Source organism: Numenius arquata, chromosome 16 (genome assembly GCF_964106895.1).
Source record: "Numenius arquata chromosome 16, bNumArq3.hap1.1, whole genome shotgun sequence".
Taxonomy (NCBI): domain Eukaryota; kingdom Metazoa; phylum Chordata; class Aves; order Charadriiformes; family Scolopacidae; genus Numenius; species Numenius arquata.
Window position 1 is genome coordinate 12,243,714 of NC_133591.1, and position 21,391 is coordinate 12,265,104.

The window sequence follows — 21,391 nt, forward strand, 5'->3', positions numbered from 1 at the left end:
GCAGAGCATCTCCTTGGCTGCCTGTCTCCATTTGTTGCTTTTGGCATAGGACCTCAGGCACAGATGATGCTATGTTCAGTGCGGATGCAGTGTGATTCTGTGCTTTGGATGTGATGTTGGTTTCAGGGTTGGATCATTTGTTGCTGTTGAGATTGTCTTAGCCTTAGCTGGTCTCTGTTGGCTCTGGGGTGCTGCCTGGTGCCAGGCTGGCCATGATTAAGATTCCCTGGGTGTGCATTTATGAGGGTTTTGTGACACTGTGGAAGGGGGTGGACCTTGCTCCATGCACAGCAGCACTGTATTGTCCACCCAGCAGTTGCACACACCTTTTATGAGGGCTTACTGCAAGCAAGATGGGTCAGACTGGCTACTTATGAGTTTCCAGTACTCCGTATCAAGCAGCCTTGTACCTTTGGGGACTTCTGCTGAGAAGAATTTAAGCGAGACAGGTTGGCTGAAAAGCAGATTGGGGGAAAGGTTTAAAGGAAGTTTGGCTATTTGAGATGATGTCTGGGATGGGCCCCAGACAACTTGTCAAAAACTCTGATCCTAAATGCATGAAGCCTCTGCACTGGGCTTAATAGAGTCTCCCTCATCCAACCATAACTGGTTTTGGCCCAAATCCTCCTGGATTATTTATCATGTTGATTTCTTCTATGGAAGGCATGATGTGGAGGATGAACACTGGTGTTACAAGACCACATGCAAAGTGTGGGAATTGCTAACCTGGCTGTGCAGTCGCTGCAGCTCCTCCAAACTCTGCCTCAATTTTCCCCGTTCTCCCTCCATTAATTCCCTCAGGGCTCGCGAATCCTCGCTTGTTCTCCTGATCTGTTCCTCTAAGGTGTCATCGTCACTTCGTCGAGAGCTCTGAGAGCGGGAGAGAAATCTCTTGCTCAGATTTCACTTTTTAAAAAGGCAATTGCATTAGTTTGATACTGGTTTGGGATGGAGGGTACTAAACAAGGAAGAAGAAAGTGTGAATGTGACTTTGGTAGAGTTTCAGTTTTGTTCCCACATACCTCCACAGTGGAAACATGCTCAGCCAAGGGTAGTGCTTCTACACATGATAAACAGAGCATGCAGACAAGTCCTCACCTCAGCATAAACTGAATTTACAGAGACCTACTGACCACTTGGTAACATATGGCTACAGTCTCCATGTTTGTAGATCTTTTGCAGGACTCATTTATTTAACAAATACAACTTCATCTCTATGCTTAGCTTTCTTACAAGCCGCTACAGGTACTAAAATGAGGAGGGTGAGTACTCCTGTGCAGGTCTGCAGTTGCAGAGTCTGCATCATCTTCCTCACCACGGCACCTCAAATAAGTCACAGTGGCAGTGCAACTAGCTTGTGGGTGATGGAAACAGGCCTGATTTGAGCCACTGCAAAAAGTGAGGTGTTTTCTCATAATTCTGCACTCCTGTGGACGCTGAGTAGTTCTCCATGCCATCCCCTCCTCCCCAGCAGCCCCAGGGCCAAACCCCACAGACACCACTCTGTGCCAGCAAAACCCTTCACCTGTCAATGGATTTGAGTCTGGAAGCTTTTGCCCAGACATTTGTACTCCATGTCAATTTGCAGGGGCAGAACCTACCAATATAGGGGTTACAATGTTTTTGTGATACTATTGCAAGGTTAGGAAAATCCTAAGAGGAGTAACTGAACTGTGATGTATAAAACAATCCACAATACTTCCATGTTGAAACTCTAACTGCAAATCTCAAAGAACGCCTTCTTTCATTAATTTTCCAGAATGACTCCCAGACAAATGATAGCTGCGTGAGCTTGAAACTTATGCCAGTCTGACACTGCAAGCTGCAACCCCATGCAACAGGCTATACACTGTGACAGCCCATCTCTGTGGGCCGCAGAGGTTTTCTTGGAGACTGGGGACTTCAGAATCCAGCAGGAACCTGCAGCAAGTTCCATCACCTGGACAAGGGGACATGCATGAGCCAAAGTCTCCCTGTGCTGCCAACTTACCGTGGAGTCTGCCCCATCCAGTACATTTTGTATCAGTCTTTTCAGCTCGCTGAGAGCTGCCCGTAGGCTGCCGGCTGGGACATCTTTGGCTGATGAGGTTTCTGAAGACTCATCCATGGAGGAGTCTGTAGAGACTGCTGAGTCTGCACTGTCGTTACCTCTGAGATGGGAGCAGAGATACCGTACTTGGCAATATGCTTCCCAGAGCTGCAGCCTCAGCTGGAAAAAGAAAGCCTGACATTAGTCTGGGACATCAAGGCCATGGAGATCCTCCTTCCATGGTGAAGTGAGGTATGTGATTGTCAAACCTCACAAATATTTGTCTAGCTTGCTACCTTGGTTTTGAAATGGATGCAGAGATTTACTTTCATATGGTCAAAAGGGTGTTGATACCAGAGCTGAGACCACAACCCCAATTTTCTGGCTCTTGGTTCAGCTGCAAATCCAGATCAAATGCATTAAACTCCTTTTCCCTCTGGGTCTGGTCACAGAGGTCCAGGGGCTTTCCCAGGGGCTAGAGGGCAAATACCTGTTCTCGTTCTTGTTCCAGCTCCTCTGCCTCCATGCTCTGCTCTATCTCAGATAGCAGGGACGTGCTGGTTGTGTTGACGTTTTGGAGACTTCTCTCCTCACTGAGCTCTTCTACCTTCCCCTGCAGCTGCCGGTAGGACAGTCGCACCTCCTGGAGCTCCAGCTGGCTTTGGTGCAGCTTGCAAAGAAAATCAAGGAATTTGTTAAGGAAGTAGGAAAAAAATATTAGGATAGAGGTGATACGGACTGAATGAGTCTCTTGGTTTGTGAAGGAGCTGAGAGGGAGGAATGGGTGTCATGAAAGAGGGTTTCCAGCCAGGAGGAAAGCACTCTTGGCTGATATTGCTATTTATTGGAGCTCAATAATCTCCAAATGTCATTAGACACTGTTTAGACTCCAGAATGTCCTGAAAGATAAAAATAGCAAGTTAATCAGCACTGAAATAAGGAACATTGTGAAGAATATGGGACTCAGGTAATAAAATTCGCTGAAAACAACACAGCAGGAAGTGAATCCAAAAGGAAAATATAGATATGTTACCAAAAAAAAATACACATATATAAATACAAATATATATTAAAAAAAAAAATTCAGGGCTGTTTTGGAGAGCTGGGGATCCACTGGAGTGACATTTGGTGACACATGACTGCAGACATGAGGGGGCTTGTAAGGAATCTATCTGAGCAGTGAGAGCTACAAGGCCAGTTACTGCCCTCTGGGACAGTGGGATCTAAAGAAGTCCCTTCTGAAGCTAATTCTACTATTAAAAAACTAAGTAAAATGAACTGCAACCAGAGCTCTTTGCTTTCTTTTACATTTCCCTCGTTTCCTCAGCACCTTGTTCCACCCCCTTCCTCAGATCTCCCTCCTAAGCTGCTCTTTGCTGTCAAGATGCCCCATTGTGGCTCCTGTTATCTGTCCCTAATGGGAACACCCAGGACCTTGCTGCTGTGCTCACATGAGCCATTCTATTCTTCCAGTTGTTTTGTCTCCCAGTTCCTGATTATCTTCCTCGTCAACTTTACCCCAAACTACATCTTTTACTCTATTTCCCCCTGTTCCATCACTGTCCCCTCACCTGCAGGTCCTTGTCATGGCTTTGTCTCTCCAGGATGAGGACTCGGTCCTGCAGCTCCTCCACGGTTCCCTGGAGCAGGTCGTTCTCTTCCATCATGGCACTAAGGCGATGCTCCAGCTCACGCTTTCTGTCTGTCAGCATTTTGATCTGTGGAGGAAGGAGAGGCGGTGTCCACACTTTCCAGCGAGCAGAGAGGAGGGTAATTACGTTCCCAAGAGAGAAATGAAACAGGAAAAAGCAAAAGTATGCACATACCTATTCTGTAACTGTATAAGAGAAACCATATCTTTGTGTGTGGTTTAAAGCTTAGGAAGGCTCTGAAAGTAAACTCCTCCTTCCCAAGGCTGCAGGGGCAGCTCTAAAGGGGCTGGCTGGACTGGCAGGAGGCCAGGGAGCAGAAAGAAACAGCCAAATGCATTAAGTGGGGACCAGCCTTGCTCACCCCTCCTACCTTAAAATTTGCAAGACTGGCCAAAACTAGTTACTTTTCCTGGCTGGTCCCTGGATGACCATGGTGGTATTTTCTCTATGGGTGCTGGAGACCACAGGATGAGCCTGTGGGACCCTGCTCCCTGCAGGGCTGTGCCACAGCACTGCCCATATGCTCTTCTTAATTGCTGCATGTTCACCAGGTCCTCATCAGGGATTTTTCTGTCTTTTCACTTGTGAAGACTTCTTTCTGTGCCATGCTTATTTTTAGTCTTCCAGTGATCAGTTGCCTTTAAAATTGGTTCACTTCTTTTAATTGTCAAGGGCAGCAATTTCATGTGAAAAGGGACAATGTGCCAAGCAAAGCTTCTGTGATTCAGTTAGCTGGGAACAGTGCACAGGATGAATCAGCACTAGCCAAGGTCACTTCTTGTTCAACCAAGAAAAAGGAGCCTTTTCCCACAATAGTACACACAGAACCTCTGGGGACCAGCTATGCCATTTGTCAGTCCAATATAACCCTAAGTGTTCCCTATGGCCTCTCTTCAATTCATGGACTGCAGACAAATTCAGCAACTTCCCACCACTTTCTTGGCCTCTTTGGGACCTTGCATCTTTGCTGCTTTCCAGGTTGCTGGAAAGATTTGGCTGAATGAAGGAATATTAGCAAAGTGTGTGGACTTGCTATTTCTGCAGGGTAAAGGCTGCTGTAGGTATTAGAAAGCTGCTCTTAGGTGACTAATGGTTTCTGAGATGTCTCTTCCCACCACCATCATGATTTGCGTGGGTTGGAGAAAAAGGATGCGAGAAAAATACGAGGTATAATACAGAGATTGCATCAAGAGTTCGTATTTGATATCCAAACCAGGAATGAACACCCTGTGAATGACCACGCACCAGAAAAAAACATCTCCTGAGCCATAGGAAAGGCACAGGGGGAAAGGGATTTGGAAAGCAAGAGGTAGGAAGGAGGTGAGGAGGCAAGGAGAGGCATGCACAGTGACAGGCATGCATGATGACAGCAATGCACGCGCCGGCAAACCCTTTCCGAGCCTCTATACTTACTTCAAGGACCTGCTGCTCCACACCAAGGGGAGGGGAAGAAAAGGCGAGGGACCAGCAGGGAGCAGGTGGGAGCGGGAGAAAAGAAGAAATTGAGAGATTTTAGGAAAAGCTCTTCCAGACAGCTTGTAAATAAAAAAAAGTGCTAGGTAGTAGAGTTGGACATCTTCTACCACTCTGGTTCCTGCCTACATGGTCTCCAGTGACCCCCATCAGGGAAGGGAAGAGAAAGGAAGGTAATATCGTTCCTGCTAATGTACCGGAGCTAAAACCGGCAGGGTCTCCTTGCTTTCCCACGTGCGTGGCTCAGAGGCAGGAGAGGATTGCTGCTTTCTTTGCAAGCACGAGAAACAGAAAAAAAACACCCTTGCAGACCTTCCCACCATGCCCCAGAGTTTAATCTGTACTGGGCAGGCCTGCAAGAGCACAGCCATGCTTTAGCACCTGGAAGATTCCTCTCATCCATTCATTTTGCAGGCGTGCTTGTGGCCAAGGCAGCAGTGGAAGCTGACCCATGCCAGCCCTGGGTTGCAGCAACAATCCTCACTGGGGTTGCTCAACAATCCTCCTTTGCCCCACAGCTACCATCCTTCTCTTTGTTTGCTCCAAGCAGCAGGTTTTGTTTACCCAGTTCAGAGGAGTTCATTATACAAGTTAAAACAGCCCTGGCCACCTTTTGAAGAAGTGAGGTGGAGTGTGGGTGACTCACCTCAGCCTGGAGGCTCTCCAGCCGCACGATGTGTTGGCTGCTGGAGGAGTTCTTCTCCCGAAAGTCCTCCCGGAGGGTGTGGACCTGCAGGGAGAGCTGCCGTTCCACCTCCGATGCCTGGAAGAAGACACCAGCTGGCATTATCCCGGGGGTCATCCCACAGCAGGAAAACAGTTATCTCCTCCTGCCCATGGGAAGATCTGTCCCAATATGACTTCTGCACAAACCCTTGTTTTGGCAGAAACTCTGAAGCCTGCAGAATCTGGACAAGGGAAAAGCTTATCCTGAACAGACATTGAGGAGAGCAGCCATTTAGACCATGCTGATTTTCCCCTGGGGCAGCCAAAGGGATACAGCCTGTAACTTTCTTCCATTGCAAAACAGAATGATGACTCCCATGCCCTACAGAGAATTTAGTTTTCCTCAGAAATAGTAGCCTGATTGGGGTTGAGGAGGAGACCGGGCCACTCACAAAGGCAGAGGGGAAGCAACTTCCGCAGACCCCAGGAAACACTGCTATTAAATTTACACTTTCTAAACCTCTGACCAACTTTGGCACAGCTCTAAAATAACAAGTGCTCTTTGCCTCTCATTTCTGGCTCCCGTCAGGACCAGACGGAGAAGCATCCGCTCCACATGACCGTCGGTGCAGGATTGCTGGGCTTGGCCCTCTTTCCCATTTCGAAGGAGGGATGCCCCATTTATGTGAGGTGGTTTGAGGACAGTGGAAAGGCCATTCCTACCTGCAGGATCCAGGCTGCAGACAGCCTGTATAAATGACAGCTTAGACATGTTAACTACTCTCCAGACAGCTTTATGGCTGATTTTTACATGGTGAACACGCTTGTTTAGGCTTGTAAGGGAACATAAGGTTTTTATGACAAATCCCTAATGAGACAGCACAAATGGATGGTTTTCTATTTAATTAGCCTCCATCAGGTTCCATCACACTTAGGCACAGACCTCCCCCTCCAGCAGAGTAGCTGGCAGTTAATTGATCCCCCTCAAGGGGAAGAATTGCTGTCCTACTTGGGGCACAAGCAGAGCAGTATGTCCAATGGCAAATGCCATCAGTGGCCACAATGCCTTAGATAGGGAGGTGAGATGGGAGGGAGGGCTGAGGGAAAGAGGAGAAAAATGGGCATTGTGGTCAGCAGCTGTGGGCAGGTTTGGGAGAGCATCCTTATGTCCAGCAAATGTGGCTCAGGATTTGACCCAGGGTGCTCTGGCTGACAGGGAGGCCAAGGGTCCACCAAAGGGTGCAATGACTTTCCTCTGGCAGCTTGTGACCTGAGGAATGAAGGCAGAGACCCAGCCTGAGCTGTGAGCAACACAACCCCTTTTTAAAAATAGTTCCTTATTTCACACAATATGCAGCAAAATAATCCAAGTCAGAAGCAAGAAGTAAAAGACTGTTCTGTCTCCATCAAGTGGAGGAAACTCTGGTTGCCCCCAACACTGCTGGGGCAGCAGAAGACAGAAGCGCAGCCACCAAAATCAGCCAGGCTCTTACCACTGGCTTCCAGAATGAGAAATGGTTTCCAACAATAAGAAATAATCTTGTCTACCAATTGGTTTAGTTCCCTTCTTATCCTGGATTAGCATAACTGGTCTTTTCCCCTTCTTTAATACTTCACATCAGAGGCCTTTGCATATCGTCCTCATCTCATTTATTTAATAAAGCTTCCCTGCACAGGCAGAGTACACAAAATATAATGATAGCACAGCACTATAGGAAGGGGTTGGTTATTTTTCTTCCCCTAAGCAGCTATAGATTTCAAAGCATCCTGAGCAGCTATTAATTGGTGACACTAAAGAAGACGGATGGATTGTGCTTTTTTTTGAATGATTCACTTGCTTTTGTAAAGACTGCTGAAACATCTTCATGCTGAAATACTCTGCAGGAGCTATCAAGGATGAAAAAGCACCAGATGAAAGCATCGAAGCATTTCGCCTGCAAGATGCTGACCACACTCCCAAGGAGCACAAGTGGTACCAGATGAGATGACACACCAGGATTTTATGGTTAACTGTATAACATAATTTATATGCTAGAACAATTCTATGTACAGACAGTGTAAATGTACAATATAGCAGTAAGAAACAAGGGAGTGTTAATGGCATTGTAAAAATCCCCAGTGAGACAATATATAGCTGCTCTTACTAGTTCTGGTGCCCATGCTCGGATTGGAGCAGGTGAAGGGATGAGCTGCAAGGGTGATTGAGATCATGGGAAGTCTGGCATATGAAAGGAGACTAAAAAAGGATGGCTTGTTTTATCGCATGCAATGAATGCTGAGAGAGAACTCCCTATAAATACATCACAGATAAGCACACAGAAGGGAGAAGCGCTATTTAAGCAGATGCACAATTGTGGCAGGAAAAATGATGTGAATGAACTGGATGAGAGTATATTGAGTCTGCGAATAGGAAGGTGTCTACATTTCCAAGGAGCTGCAGTAGGATTCTGCCTCCTGCATCATTACAGTAGGAGAAATGGTGGCAAAAATTAAGTTTGTGTTGGAGCGGGATCATTTTATCATGCAGTTTCTTTCAGAGGGCTGCCTACAACAGAAGGGAAATGAATTGACCTCAAAGGTCCTTTCCAGTACTAGACTGCTTGCAGGACCGCACAGTTTGTATTCACCAGCTTGAAATCATCATCTGTAATTTACCAACTTGCTGCTCAGCTTACACACTCACACATCTTATTTCTGCACTTATAGCCCACATGGAGAGAAGAAAGGACTCACTTATTGTTAGCAGACAGGATGTTATGGTGTCACCTCAGGGTACACCATTCACATCCTATCTCATGCAGTAGAGAGAAGTAAAAATAATACTTTTTTCAGCCTCATACAGTGCAGAATACTCTCTCTGACCAGCTGCTTAACAGAAGTAAACAGAAATGACTGTATCATGTGTTTCTCCCCACAGGAGAATGAGGAAAAGTCTTTGTTCACTTCTAGATAAGGAATAAGTAATACCTTTAGTCTCACCTTTGCAAAGATTTGATTTTTCACAGACATGAGACAAAGTCTTCTGAGGTGAGCTCTGATCATGGAAATCCCCTTTTCATGCTACATTTGTTTCAGAGATTATTAATACTGCTGCCGAACTTCCCTTTCTAATTGATTATAAAGGCTAGATTTTAACACCAATTTGCATTATTTTATGGAAAACCACCTTGACACTGTGCAGTATTCGGGTTCTCCACACTGCTGTACATGTGTGCTTGTGTGGTTTAAACCATGAACTCACTACTGATTACTTCTAACATGCTGTTTTACTTAGTGTCATCAGAAGTAACCTTTTATCTACATTTTCCCTTTATTGCTGAAATAAGCTACGGTTTTTGTTGAATTGAAATGAGTTTCTTCTGCCCCAGCCAGTCTGGCTCTACTCTCATTATGCAAACTGTAGTGCTTTCTCTTTCCTGTCAGTATTTTCCTAAATATTAAAAGCTAAAAACTTTTGTCAATCATTTAGCAACACACTGATTTTGCTACAGAGAAGTAATATTATTTCCAGAAAGGCAGACGTATATCGCCCAACATCATAGCTTTTCTCTGTAGTTAGGAAAGAATTAATTTCCTGGGTATAGGCAAATTAGCCAATGCAGCCACCAGGCAGAGTTTGAAACACATCTGCAGAAGTGTAGACATCAATTCACAATTAGATATATTCAATCAACTGTGAGATCTGTTTTCTGAACTTCAGGCAAGGTTTAGATGAGATTTCAGCAGTGCAAGAAGAAAGGAAGAGCAGGAGGACATTTTGGCCTCTGCTCTGGTTAAGGGCTTTTTTTCATTGCAAACCTGATTAAGTTTCCCTCATGATTAATTCTGAAGTCCTAAATTACACAAAACAGTATAGATTTTTGGCAGAAAAACATGGCTTACCAGTTACGATAGCTCCGTGAGCTTTAACATCTGGAATATATAAGCAATAAATAAATTAAATAAATGTAAATAAATTGGACCACTGACGCTCCTGTGAAGAGGCGATCTTTGAAATGTTTGGGATGGACTGTGAGAAATGAGTGGCCTGTAGGTTAGTCTCATTCAAAGAAAACCCTCTTTGGGGGGAACATAGGCTAAATAAAACTAACTGCATATAAAATATCCAGCTGTAAGTCATGACGGTTGGACTAGATGATATTAAAGTCCCTTCCAACCTAGACAATTCTATGATTCTAAGAATTCTAAGATTCTTTTCTTTCATGTCAGAAAGAAAAGGACAATGGAAAAAGTTTAATAGACTGGGTGAAGAAAGCAATGTTTCCAAATAATTTACTTCTACAAACGAGATGATTCAAATTTTAAAAAGCATACTGAAGATTTTCTTGTCTAAAATAGCTAAGAAAGAGAAGTCCTAATTAGTGCTAAATTTGTAACACTCAGGAGAGTGTGTTACCCCTTTTATTAATTTGCTAATAGCTGAGTTCAAGGGACTCCCCGTTCCCACTGTGGTGCCATTAACACTTCAAACCACTAATCGCTGCCTCCCCTGGCTTCATGTTCCTGGATTCCCAGCGCTTCTCTTGGAGGAAAATACATTTGGCTACTGAAAGACAAGCAAAGGAGGAAACAACAGACATTTTACTTTAGAATAATAAATAAAAAAATGCATTAATCCATCTGCTGAGAGAAGCCCCAGAGGGTTGGGATTGCTGCCCCACCATCACAGGCAGCAACCCGGCACTCTGGTACCTGGTGGTGGTGGTGGTGAGTCTGGTTTTCTGAGCTAACAGACCCGTGCCAAGAAATCAATGAGGCCGTGGCTGTTTTCCAGCCCTTGACACAAGCAACCACCTATATTTTGCATACGTGGAGGTTGCCCAGTTTGGGAATCTTTGGGAGCTTTTTACCGAAGCTTTTAATTCGGGTCAACTTTAAATTGTTATTCAAAGCAGTATTCTGTCCAGGAAAGCAATAGCGGTGCTCCCCACTCGTCACCTTTTGAGGGCGTCAGTTTGCATTTGCTGATTTGGGTGCGCAGAGGAAGGCATTCCCTGACGACTGGCCCCCGGGACGTGGCACCCTCTGCCCCATGACAGAGAAGAGCAATGGCACCGTGGTGGCCTGGCTCGAGGCCCACCCAGCTGCTCTCCCACTCCTCTCCTCAGCGAGACGGGGGAGAAAATAAGATTAAAAAGCTCATGGGTTGAGATGAAGGCAGGGAGACGACTTACACAAATTCAGAGGACTTTGAAGTAAAAACGGTGACTGGGAGACATAACGGCAAAGCTCAGGCCGTTGCCAGGGACCTGATTAGTAGTGGGGATTTTTTTGTGGTAAAGTGGTGAAGGGATGAGGGGTGGAGCTGCCCCGAGGGTGTATATGGCCCACCTTCATGGTGTTGTGATGCCGCCTCTTCGATTTTGGTGCGAGGAGATTTTTTTTTTTTTTGTGGTTGATGTCATCAGTGAAGTTTGAGAAGAGTGTGCGACGAGTGCCTATTTTAATGACAATTCTTAAATACAGGTTTCACCGAGGCAAAGGGTGGGATTTATTGGGTCTAAGTGCCCAGGTGCTGGCAGCGGGGCTGCAGGGACCTCTCTGAGGAGAGGCGGGTTCCAGCCGGTTCCAGCCGGTTCTGGAACAGCTCCACTGCAGGGCACAGCTGAGCCTGTCAGCAACACCAGTGGCGCCTCTGGAAAAACATACTTAAGGAAGGACAAAACGCTGTTTGGCAGTGATGACTGAGGTAAAAAGTGTGAGAAACAGTCCCGTGAGCACCAAGGTTGGGGGAGGAGGAGGAAAGGGACTTGGCTAAGCCTTCTCTGGGGGACCTCTTCCCACTGCTCCCCAGGGCAGTGCAGGACGTTGGAGCTGGGGAGTGTTGTGCCTCATGGCCGGGCCCAGGATTGTCCCTATCTCTGCCAAATCATGTGGTGGGGCCGGGTCCTCCTCTCCTTGCCTCATCCCTCGTGCTGCTACTGCCCAGGTGTGGGGAAATTTAACTACACAAAGCGTCAAGCAGCTTGGTCCTGGGGTGGGAGCTGTCACTGCCTGGAGAAGCTGGGTGGAAATACGAGAATTCAGGAAACCTGCAACGCTTCCAAAATATTTTGGTTGTAAATGGCCAACAGAGACCATTAACGTTGATCCTATAGGATATTTTTAGAAAAAAAGGATTTTTAAGACTGTAGAAGCGCTATGATGGTGCTATGTAATATATACCTGGTATATATCCAGTAGCTACAAGCAGACTGGCAGGTTGATTAAATACCAGTAGCCAGAGTGACTATTTCTGCTCAGCTTTTGCAGGTAAGATTTACATCCTAACGCAGGTTTCTTTCTGCTCAGGAACCATGTCTGCAACCTGCCATGGCATCTGTCAGCCCACTCCCTCCTGCTCTTCTGGGCTTTGACCCCCAGCGTCTGCTGCTTCGTTAAGGTACGGTCTGTGAGGCGGCCACGGTAGGGACACACAGGATCCAGCCTGAGGGGTCCTCACTGGGGCCTGGCACTGAAGTCATATATCTGTGTGAAATTGTGGGCTGGATGTGGCAGACTGTCTTCCTGTGTCCATCACCTTTTTCAGTGCATTCAGGCAAATTACTTTGTATCTGGCATTTGGTGTCTTTGTACCACACACCTTCACACTCAGCTACCTGCAATGGTCTTTACACCCCTGCAGGTCTCTTCCTGGTTATTCCTTCTCTCTTCTTATTCAGAGGATCCAATAAATCCATATCTGCCTAGACAGAAAGGTTTGATTTTGTGGCACACTGCCTGATCTCCTTTGTTACAGCTGTACAGGCTGATGAGCCTTCCCTTCAGTGGGAAACAGGTTGACACTGTAGAGCACAGGCCAGCTAGATGGGTTGGGGGGTTCCTATACTGACAACAGAGCACATGAACAAAAGAGGAAACAAAGGAGCATTTTTTTAGCACAGTATGGACCTGTCAAGAAAAAAGGGAAACAAAGATCTAAAGGATCAGTATCCTTAATTGCCAAAGCAAGGAGTCTGAGTAATGGAGAAGAGGCACTGGAATTACTCTTTTATAAGCGTCAGGGTCAGGACACATTACTGATGGAAAAGCCTCGTGGCTGTAGTATTAAACCTAAAGGTTTGCTATCACAGGACACCAGTAGTATCTTATGCTAAGATCTGTGCTACTTCAACAGTTGTGACATTTTGAAAATACAATACTTTATTGCTTGCATGAAAGTGAGAATTCTTTGCTGCAGATCCATTCCCCTTTGCCTTCTGTAGGACAAGTAGGAAATGCCTAGCATGTCCTTTGACCCCATGCCTATTTATCTGAGTTTTAAAATAAAACAAACCAAAAATGTGAGTAGTTTCCTCTCAACACACCCCAGTCAAGCAGTGGGCTCTTGCGGGTGGCAATGAGTTAATGCCTCATCAGCTCAGATGCCTCACACCTGAGATGCAGAGGCCAGTGGGGGAGCTGCCAATAAGAGAGAGCAGGGAGCAGGTGGTTTTTTTTTTTCCCCCCCTGTGTGGGGCTGGGTTTGTACCTGCCTGCTGAGGTGGAGAAGTGTTGTTAGAGTGGAGATGTTTAGCTCCTTGGTGGAAACCTCCACAAAACCTGAAGCTGAGCTGCCGGTTTTGGGGGATGAAGTGCTTGTATTGGCTGGCTTTGGTTGCTTCTCATGTTTTTTGTGCCTGGAGGCCTAGAAGTGCTGCTGGAGATAACTGCTGTTAATACTCAGGCACATTAAGGTACTGCTACTTTTTTATTTCCAAGTGTCCTTGAAAAATCCTTTTAATAGGGATAGTGAGCTCTTGCCGCATCACTAAGCAAAGCGTGAAAGAGTAGGTAGTCAGGGTTTTTATGGCAATGTAATTGTTCTTTTTTTTCCTTCCTATAAGGCTAGCTGATATATGAGAACTAGTTTGCAAGGCAAACATCTGAATGCTATGGCAAAGAGCTTAGAGGAATGAATGCAAAATGGTGGTCTTCATCTGGTAAGTGCTCAGATAACTGTTTGGCTAAGGCCAAAAACCATTAGCTTAGGCTAAATCACCTTACAGGATTAGGAGCTGCTGTTTAGACAAGCAGCAAAGGCAGTTGTGTGCCATATGGAGGCAACTCTAGCTGGCTGTAATGTCTCTAGGTTCATTGTTTGAATGAAAGAAATAGCTTCACAAGTGGATGTGAGTTGTGCACATGTTTTAGGAGGTGCTTAAGCATGAGCCTCCCTCTTTTTGTGGTTTATTCTTGACCTAAGCATTTGGCTCTTGTGGAGAGGAAAATACAGTGTGTGGAAAAATGAGTCAGCCTGGTTCCTGTGGGAGGGACTGCCGGAGGCCTGCTGCTTTGAATGCTGCAATAAATTAGCACTGGAGATAACTCAGAGGACAAAGTGTGCCTGGAGGACACACAATGCTAAGTACTGCATGAGGTAGCTCTTGCTCTCTGTATGCAAATTGTGCTTGCAGAAGAAATGTGGGAGATGAGGCAGCCTCTCACAGTGGCTGCCAGGGCTGGTGTCTGTTGCAGGTCTCTGAATGGAGAGCCCTGCAAGTCTTGTTGGCAGAGACTTGGCTCCTGGTTGTTGGGAAGGAATAGGGTAATAAAAGCGTAACACTAACAGCGTCTTCTAGCTCTATGTAGAGGCTGCACATGACCTTGAATGAAGCATTTGTTCCTCTGCACTTTAGTTACCTATTTGTAAATGGAAGCAGAAAGGCTTAGGGCTTAAATAATCAAGTCTGATGCTAAAGTAGAGCTGAGAGGAACCACCATATTAATTTCAGTGGTGCACAGCTTGGGTCTAGTGTGTTGCAAGGGGATCTGGGCCCTACAGGTTAAAAAGTCTGTTGTTCCCCTACAAGTGTGTGTGAGACTGCACTTTCTGAAGTTTTGCCTTTGCCTAGCAGAGGGAACTGGTACAGTTTGAAAGCTGGATGGTCTGTGTTTTGCATCAGTAAGTTCAGTCATCTGCTCTCCTAGATAACTTGTAATGCATTTCTAATGCTTAATTTCCATGAATAAGTTGTTTTTCCCTGACAAAAGGCATGTTTTATCTCGATAGAGCTTTTTGGCCAAGTTACCTTTGGTGTAGGTTTTTAATCCAGATTTTTTTTTTTGCACTCATTCGGACTTTTCTTCTTGAGATAAAGGATGAAAAATATTTCTTCCAGTAAATTTCTAGTGAGCCATAAGTGTGGGTCAGATGACAGCCTAATGAAATACAGAATGCCTTACTGGTTTGGAAATAGCAGAACTGGAAATAAAAGACTTAACCTGGTGATTAAAACCTTTTGAAAAAAGAAGCAAAAGCTTATGATGGAGGAGGGAAAGTGAAACGTAACATGCTCTCCTGCTCTTGAGAGGCTTTGCTGTCTTCCCCTGGTAGCCAGAAGTCAGGAGAGCTGATCTCCATTCTTGAATTTGTTTTTTTTATGATATTATTTTAGTCTAAGAATTTAAACCTGGAGGTGTTCAAACTCAAATGTCTGCACCTGGAAGCAAGACACAATAATTAAGCTTCTTGCAGTCTCTTGCTCTGGCTTTAAGCACTCTATCTTCTTTAGTTCAAAGAAAATGAACTGAGTTCTGTTGGGGATACCTAATATGTGATGGCAGGCTAGCAGCTCTGCCTGCTCTTGCAGACTTCATCTATACACCCTGTTAAGCTGAGAATATACTATTTCAAGATTTAGTAATAATATACAAACCAAAAGATTTCCAATGTATGTAGACCTGATGCTCAAACTTGCACTTACAAACAGGTCTGAGTGCATAAAAATACTGGTGTCCATTCTCATACCTGTGAAATGAGTGGATGCCAAAAAAGATAGGGCAAAATTCAAGGAGTTAGCTTAAAAGATATTAATCTCTCTCAGGAAGCCCTCAAACAGGAAGAGAGAAAACATTTTCTAAAATGTAGGTGTATATTTAAACTTTATGGTAGATTAACCTGGGAGATGTTTTATTAGCTTTTAAATCCCTGCCAAGTCTGACTCCCAGTAACTTCCATCAGGCTGCTTCTTAAAAACAGTACTGATGTGTTTGCTTGTTTCTTTTACAACTTGATACATTTATTTCAAAACCCAGAGGAAGAGCTAACAAGTGGTTTGGTTTTTGTTTGATGACTAAAGCAAGATAGAAGATGTTCTGTGCAGAAGGCTTATTTCTCATAGCTTATTTGTCATAGTAGTGGCTACTTTCTGTAGAAAAATAAGGAAACCCAATCCATATAGTGAATATTGGCCAGGGTGGGAGCTACATCTTCAAACTATTCCATTAAAGCTTTATCTTCACTAAATGTTTTTATCACTGATAGGTGCAGTGGAGTCATAAATGAAAGATGACTGTCATAAAAATGAGCAAATGCATCACAAAGTTTCGGGAGGAAAACCAAAATCAAACAGCTCCACACAGCAGCATGTCACAATTGCAATGCTTAAATAAAATGGTCCAAATCTACTTTCTTGAAGGATTGTTCTTGAGCTGTTAGGTAACATTTTAGTTAAAAAAACATTTGTTGGTCAGCTAGTATTTGATCTGTCATTCTAAATGCAAGAGAACTGTGCTGGAGAGCTGCAGACAAAAAGCTTCTAGAGGTACTGTTTAACTTAGCAATATTTCTTCCTGTACTTCAGCTGCCTCCAGCTATTCCTGAATTGTTCTCCCTTGTTGGCAGTGTGAAAAGATCTGTTTAGAGCATAAGGTTTTTGGAGCAGACTTTGAGCACAAGGCAGACCTTGCTCTTGGTGATCGCTAACAAAAGATAATTACAATGTGTTAGTAATAACATCTGAGCACTCTGATCTGCTGAAGTTGAATACAATTCTATACTTTGTACAGTGCCGTGTGTAGTAAGTATATGAACGCTTGTCTCCTCTCAACCCAGCTTTGCTCTGTTTCCACTAAGGTGCAGCTTATGACTCAGTGCAGCAGGTGCTTGAACACAGAAGTACTTGTTTACCTTTTTCTGCAGTGCCACAGATGTAAGCACTAAGGGGATTAGGTCTTTAAGTCGTAGATCCTCAGGGCAGGGGCTTGGTGTTCAGAGCAGTCTTCACCTCAATAGCAGGATGTAGTGGCAAATATGTAATAGTAACTTGTAGCATGAGCCGGGGCGGCTAAATTAAGCCACAGCAGATGTATTGAAAGTTCAGGGTAAGTTTTCCAAACAACACCTGCAACCCAGCTTTTGGGAAGCTGCTGAGCGCTTTTGTAAGTGGGCAGATCTTCTTATGCATGTGTTGGCCTGGCAGGTGAAGTGCTCCCCTGAAGAGACTCTGTGGGCATTGCTGTGGCCAGAGTCTCTGGAGGATGGGAAGGTCTAGAAACAAGGATGTGGATCTCTCCTTGGAGCTTTGTCCTCCTACAAGCTAGCTTTTAAAAAGTTCTTGCATGAATTTATTTAAATAACAGCTTTTGGCAAACTCACTGGCATTTCAGTACTTTAAGTCCTGCAAAAAGCTGTGCTTGGAAATAAAAAAAATAAAGCAAGTAGATGTGGAGAGTAAACTTAGCTGAAAAACAAGGTGGGTGCAGCACATACTGTAGGATGGTGTATAAAATATACATATATCTGCCAAATCATACAGAAGGGCAATCATTATCAGGGACTGGAAAGAACCCTTTTCTGTATGCGTTTCAGGCTTTGGTACATTTGTGAATATCACTTAAGATAAAGCATGGATGGCCCTATGTGGGAGAAGCTTCCTCAGCCACAAACCCTTCATGTATTCAGGTATTTTGCTGATGGAGGAGGGGTGTGGTGCTGTCAGAAGAAGAACCTGCTATAGCAACATCCCAATAGCTATGTCAGTAACTGCATGGGAACTAGAGTCCCCTGAAAGCATTGCAGACAAAGGCTTTGTGCTTGGCTGTGGGCAGCAAGTTTGGCATACACATGCTATACTTAGACTTGCACCTATAGCCAACGTTTTGCAAATGTAGGTCAGGCGTCATTGAATTGAAAGCCCTTTCCCTCACAGTCTGAGATGCTGCTTAGAGGGATAAGAATCATTCAAGCTGTGGTTTTTTGGCTCTGAGACTGTCTGCATGGGGTCAGCTATCAGAAAGCAACACAGTGAGCTTGCAGTGGGCCTGGGCTAGTGGATGCAGCAGGGAGAAGGTGCGAGGCACACATGGGGACTGGGGGTGATCTGCAGCCTGGGTTTCTGTGCAACCGAGCCATGAGGCTTCCTGCAATACAACACTGGGGTGTGGAGGCCTGTAAGCACTGCATGAGATCTTAGATTGGGAAAAATTGTACTGACAGATGCTGTGAGAATTGGCAGCCTGTCCTGTGTCTGATGCTGAGAAAAGATGTTTTTTCCCTGGTGGCTGAAGCTTTGATGGCTGAGGCTTTGTCTGGAAAGAAGTAGCATCCTTGATAAAGCTGTCATGACCAGAGAAAGGGGAGCATGCTTCCCTCCTTTACCAAAAATCCCCCATTTCACCCTCAGTGATTTGTCTTGGAGGGGCTGAGTGTGTAAAAGCCTATGCTTGCCCTTTGGGAGAAAGGGGAGAGGACAGGGAACATACTGTTAGTTTTGGCTCTGGAGGTTTTAAGCAAATGTCAGGACTGATGAGCGTCATATACCCTGTGTATGTGCTTTCTGGCCCTAACTAGGTAACAGGAGACCAGCTGAAGTACACCAAGTAAAACACAACAAAAATGGTGTGGCGGTGGCTGTTCTTTAGGTTCAGAGTCTCCCTGACAAGTTACTGGTGTTGGAGTGTGCTTCATTTTGAAAGCCTGTTTGAGTGTGCTTGTATTTTAACTGTGGCAACTTTCATCGCTTTCCAGTTATGTTCTTCTATCACTTTATCTTCAGGAGAGATGACTGCCTTGCATGAGTGTGGGCAGATTATCCTGCACTTGAGCACAGGCTGATCTACTGCTCCAATTCTTATGCTACTACAGTAGGATTTTAAACTGGGATCTTCCCTAGCATCACTGCCTCTAAATGATTAACTTCTTGCTGCCCAAAAGCAAGAACGATGTGATCAGTGATGGAGGAGATCACGGTGTTCACCTCCCAGCAGTTTTTGTTTTTACTGCTGCTACAGCTGAATTTCTCTATGTGCACAAGCCTGTGGTAGCAATACTAAATCTACTGAGTGCTTGCTGTGTGTGGGAGTGTCTAAAATGGTGTCACTTAAAATTTTTGCTAGTACATGTGAGTTGGTTTGGAAGGCTTTTTCCTATCTGTGCTAAAAATCCCCTGCCTTAGGCCACTGAGCCCTTTCCCTCTCTCCTGTCTCACATGTGATGAGGTGTGCGCTGGAGTTGGCAGATGGCTGGGGAGCAAACAGATCCACAGAAGCCTGTAAAGACACCATGTTGCATCATTGCTGACCAGCTTGTGCCAAGACTTGGATTTTCTTTTGCCTGTCGCTACCTGGCCTACACTGGCTTCCCCATCACCCCTTGGCTTGGTTGTTCTGTGATGTATGTCCTCAAACAATCTTGGAGACTTTTTTTTTTTTTCCTCATCCTCTCAGCTCTCTGTAGTTGATTAGTCCAATATCAGCCATGGCACATTGTTGAATTCATACATAGACACAATACTGTGCCAGAGATTTGTTTGCTTATTTACAGAAATACTTTTACTTCTGCTATAGTGTGTCTGGTTTTGGTTTTGCTGCTGAAGCTGGTGCTTCTTTTAGCCTCCTTTCCTCAGCTCTGCCTAAAGACTTTTTGTTTTGCTCTGTTGAAATAGAGCAGATCTCCCCAAGCTGGGACATTATAAAGACTCAAATGGACTGAAGAAGGAACAAGTAGCTTAACTGTGCCGCTTGTGCATCACAGGCTGTTTGCTATCTCTTAGATACTCCAACCCTTAACACTTATTGTATAATAACCGTGTTAATTTATTATATAATAACTGCTTTTCCTCTGTGGGGACAGGTCTCATCTGTCTGATGTTAGTGTCATGTGTGGCAAAAGCCTGCTCTGGGTGGCCAGGTAGGTCAAATGGGGTACCAACGGACAAACAACTTCTTCCTCACCAGGCCCAAACATGGTATGGAGCAGAGAAATGCAGAAAGCTTGTGGTGTTGCAGCTGTACCTCCTTGACTTGATGCTTTAGTCACATCTGAGCAGTGGGGAGGAGTGGGGCATGAGGATGCAGCCCACTGCTGCTTGCTCAGAGGCGGAAAGTCTCAGTACAACTGCTGTTAGAGTATGCACATGGATTTCAAGTGTTGACCTGAATCTAGGCTAGTTTCCAGAAATTAATAGGTTAAAGAGTAGCATGAGTTTGCTAAGCTCTTGCAGGGATTTGGAATTTCCCAGCGTGATCCCCACTGGCACCAAGGGACAAAGGAGATAAAGATATTAGAGCCCAAGTTTTCAGCACAAGCCTTCTCTTAAGTACTGATTCAAAATACAGCTTTACTTGTCAAGATGTGAAATGCCAAGTATATCCACGTGCCTCAAAGTTATTTGGTTGGAGGACAAGACACATACTACCACTTAAAAAGCTCCATGTTAGTTTTTGTCCTTCCTCAGGTTTACTGAAAGGTTCTTTGATTTCATATTGTTTGTGGCAACGTTTTAACATTACCAGGAAAGAATAGTGTTTGGCCAGGTCTCTTCATAGAGTAGGAATTTACACGAGGGTTATAAGGCTCATTGGGGCTAATCCCTGCTAGCATTATACATCATCTGACAGTTGCCAAGGAGACAAGGATAATCTCAGTGAGACAAGATATGTGAGAAGGGTATTTATGGACATTTGCCTAACGATGCTTGTGGAATGCACCAAAAAGTGATTATTTGAGTGCCTTTGAAGTACTGCCTCTTCTGTGGTGAATGTGGGAGACTGTTGGAGCACAAGCAAAAAAACTTCCCTGTGCTATTAAAGCAGCAGCAGCTTGGCCTTGGTGTTTCCAACTTACCCTGCAGTGGCCTCACGCACTGTTGCGCAAAGGGGCAGACGAGGCTTTTGCGGTGTTGCGAGGTGGCTGCCCATCTGTCTGCGCTCTGCAGCATCAGCAGACTGTGCAAGTATAAACAAGCCATTTCAGTCTGTGGTGCTGACACAGGCTTAATGAAAACTGTCCACTTCACGTGCTTGAAATACTAGCAGGTCCCTCATGCAAACGTCTTGTATGCTAAGTGACGTGAAGGGAGGGAAGAGTGGAGGGGGGGTATATGTGTATATGTAGGCATAGATGTGTGCTTTGGCAATGGCTTTCCAGCATAACCAGCTGTTTCCTCCTTTCCTGTCCCCAGGGGGAGCCCAGTTGCACCACAGCCAGCTGGCTCTTGGGTACTTATGTCGCATTCCCTGAGCTATGGGAAGGGTTAACATCATGGGCTACTTGGTATGTGAGTCTGAACAGGCATTTTGGCCAGATTAGTCTGTTTTCCCTGACCTGGGGTGGCTTATGGCTCTGCTTAGGGAGATTAAAAGAAGAAGGAGGGCTAATATCTTCATTTGAACAAGTTCATGCTTGGAAAGGCTTCTGTATCACCTGTTTCACATAGCAAAATATTTTCTTGGCAGTGTGCTCCCTGGCCATGAGAAGGGGCAGAGACTGATGGAGGAGGCCCATATCTGGGACCACGAGCACCAAAGCTGGGTGGTCTGGAAGCGTCCCACACTGGGCGAATCGTCCCCTCCTGTGTTGAGGTGAGGC

General features: G+C 45.1%; 1 protein-coding gene across 1 annotated transcript in view; it reads right to left on the bottom strand.

The window, feature by feature from the left end:
* BICDL1 (BICD family like cargo adaptor 1) overlaps positions 1 to 21,391 on the bottom strand; it is a 49,076-nt gene that overhangs the window by 10,484 nt on the left and 17,201 nt on the right. The window contains exons 3-7 of the mRNA XM_074159698.1: positions 5,801 to 5,917; positions 3,601 to 3,747; positions 2,520 to 2,699; positions 1,991 to 2,209; positions 727 to 870 (exon numbers count right to left, since the gene is read on the bottom strand). Of these exons, the coding sequence (XP_074015799.1) occupies positions 727 to 870; positions 1,991 to 2,209; positions 2,520 to 2,699; positions 3,601 to 3,747; positions 5,801 to 5,917 (807 nt within the window). The remainder of the gene's footprint in view (positions 1 to 726; positions 871 to 1,990; positions 2,210 to 2,519; positions 2,700 to 3,600; positions 3,748 to 5,800; positions 5,918 to 21,391) is intronic.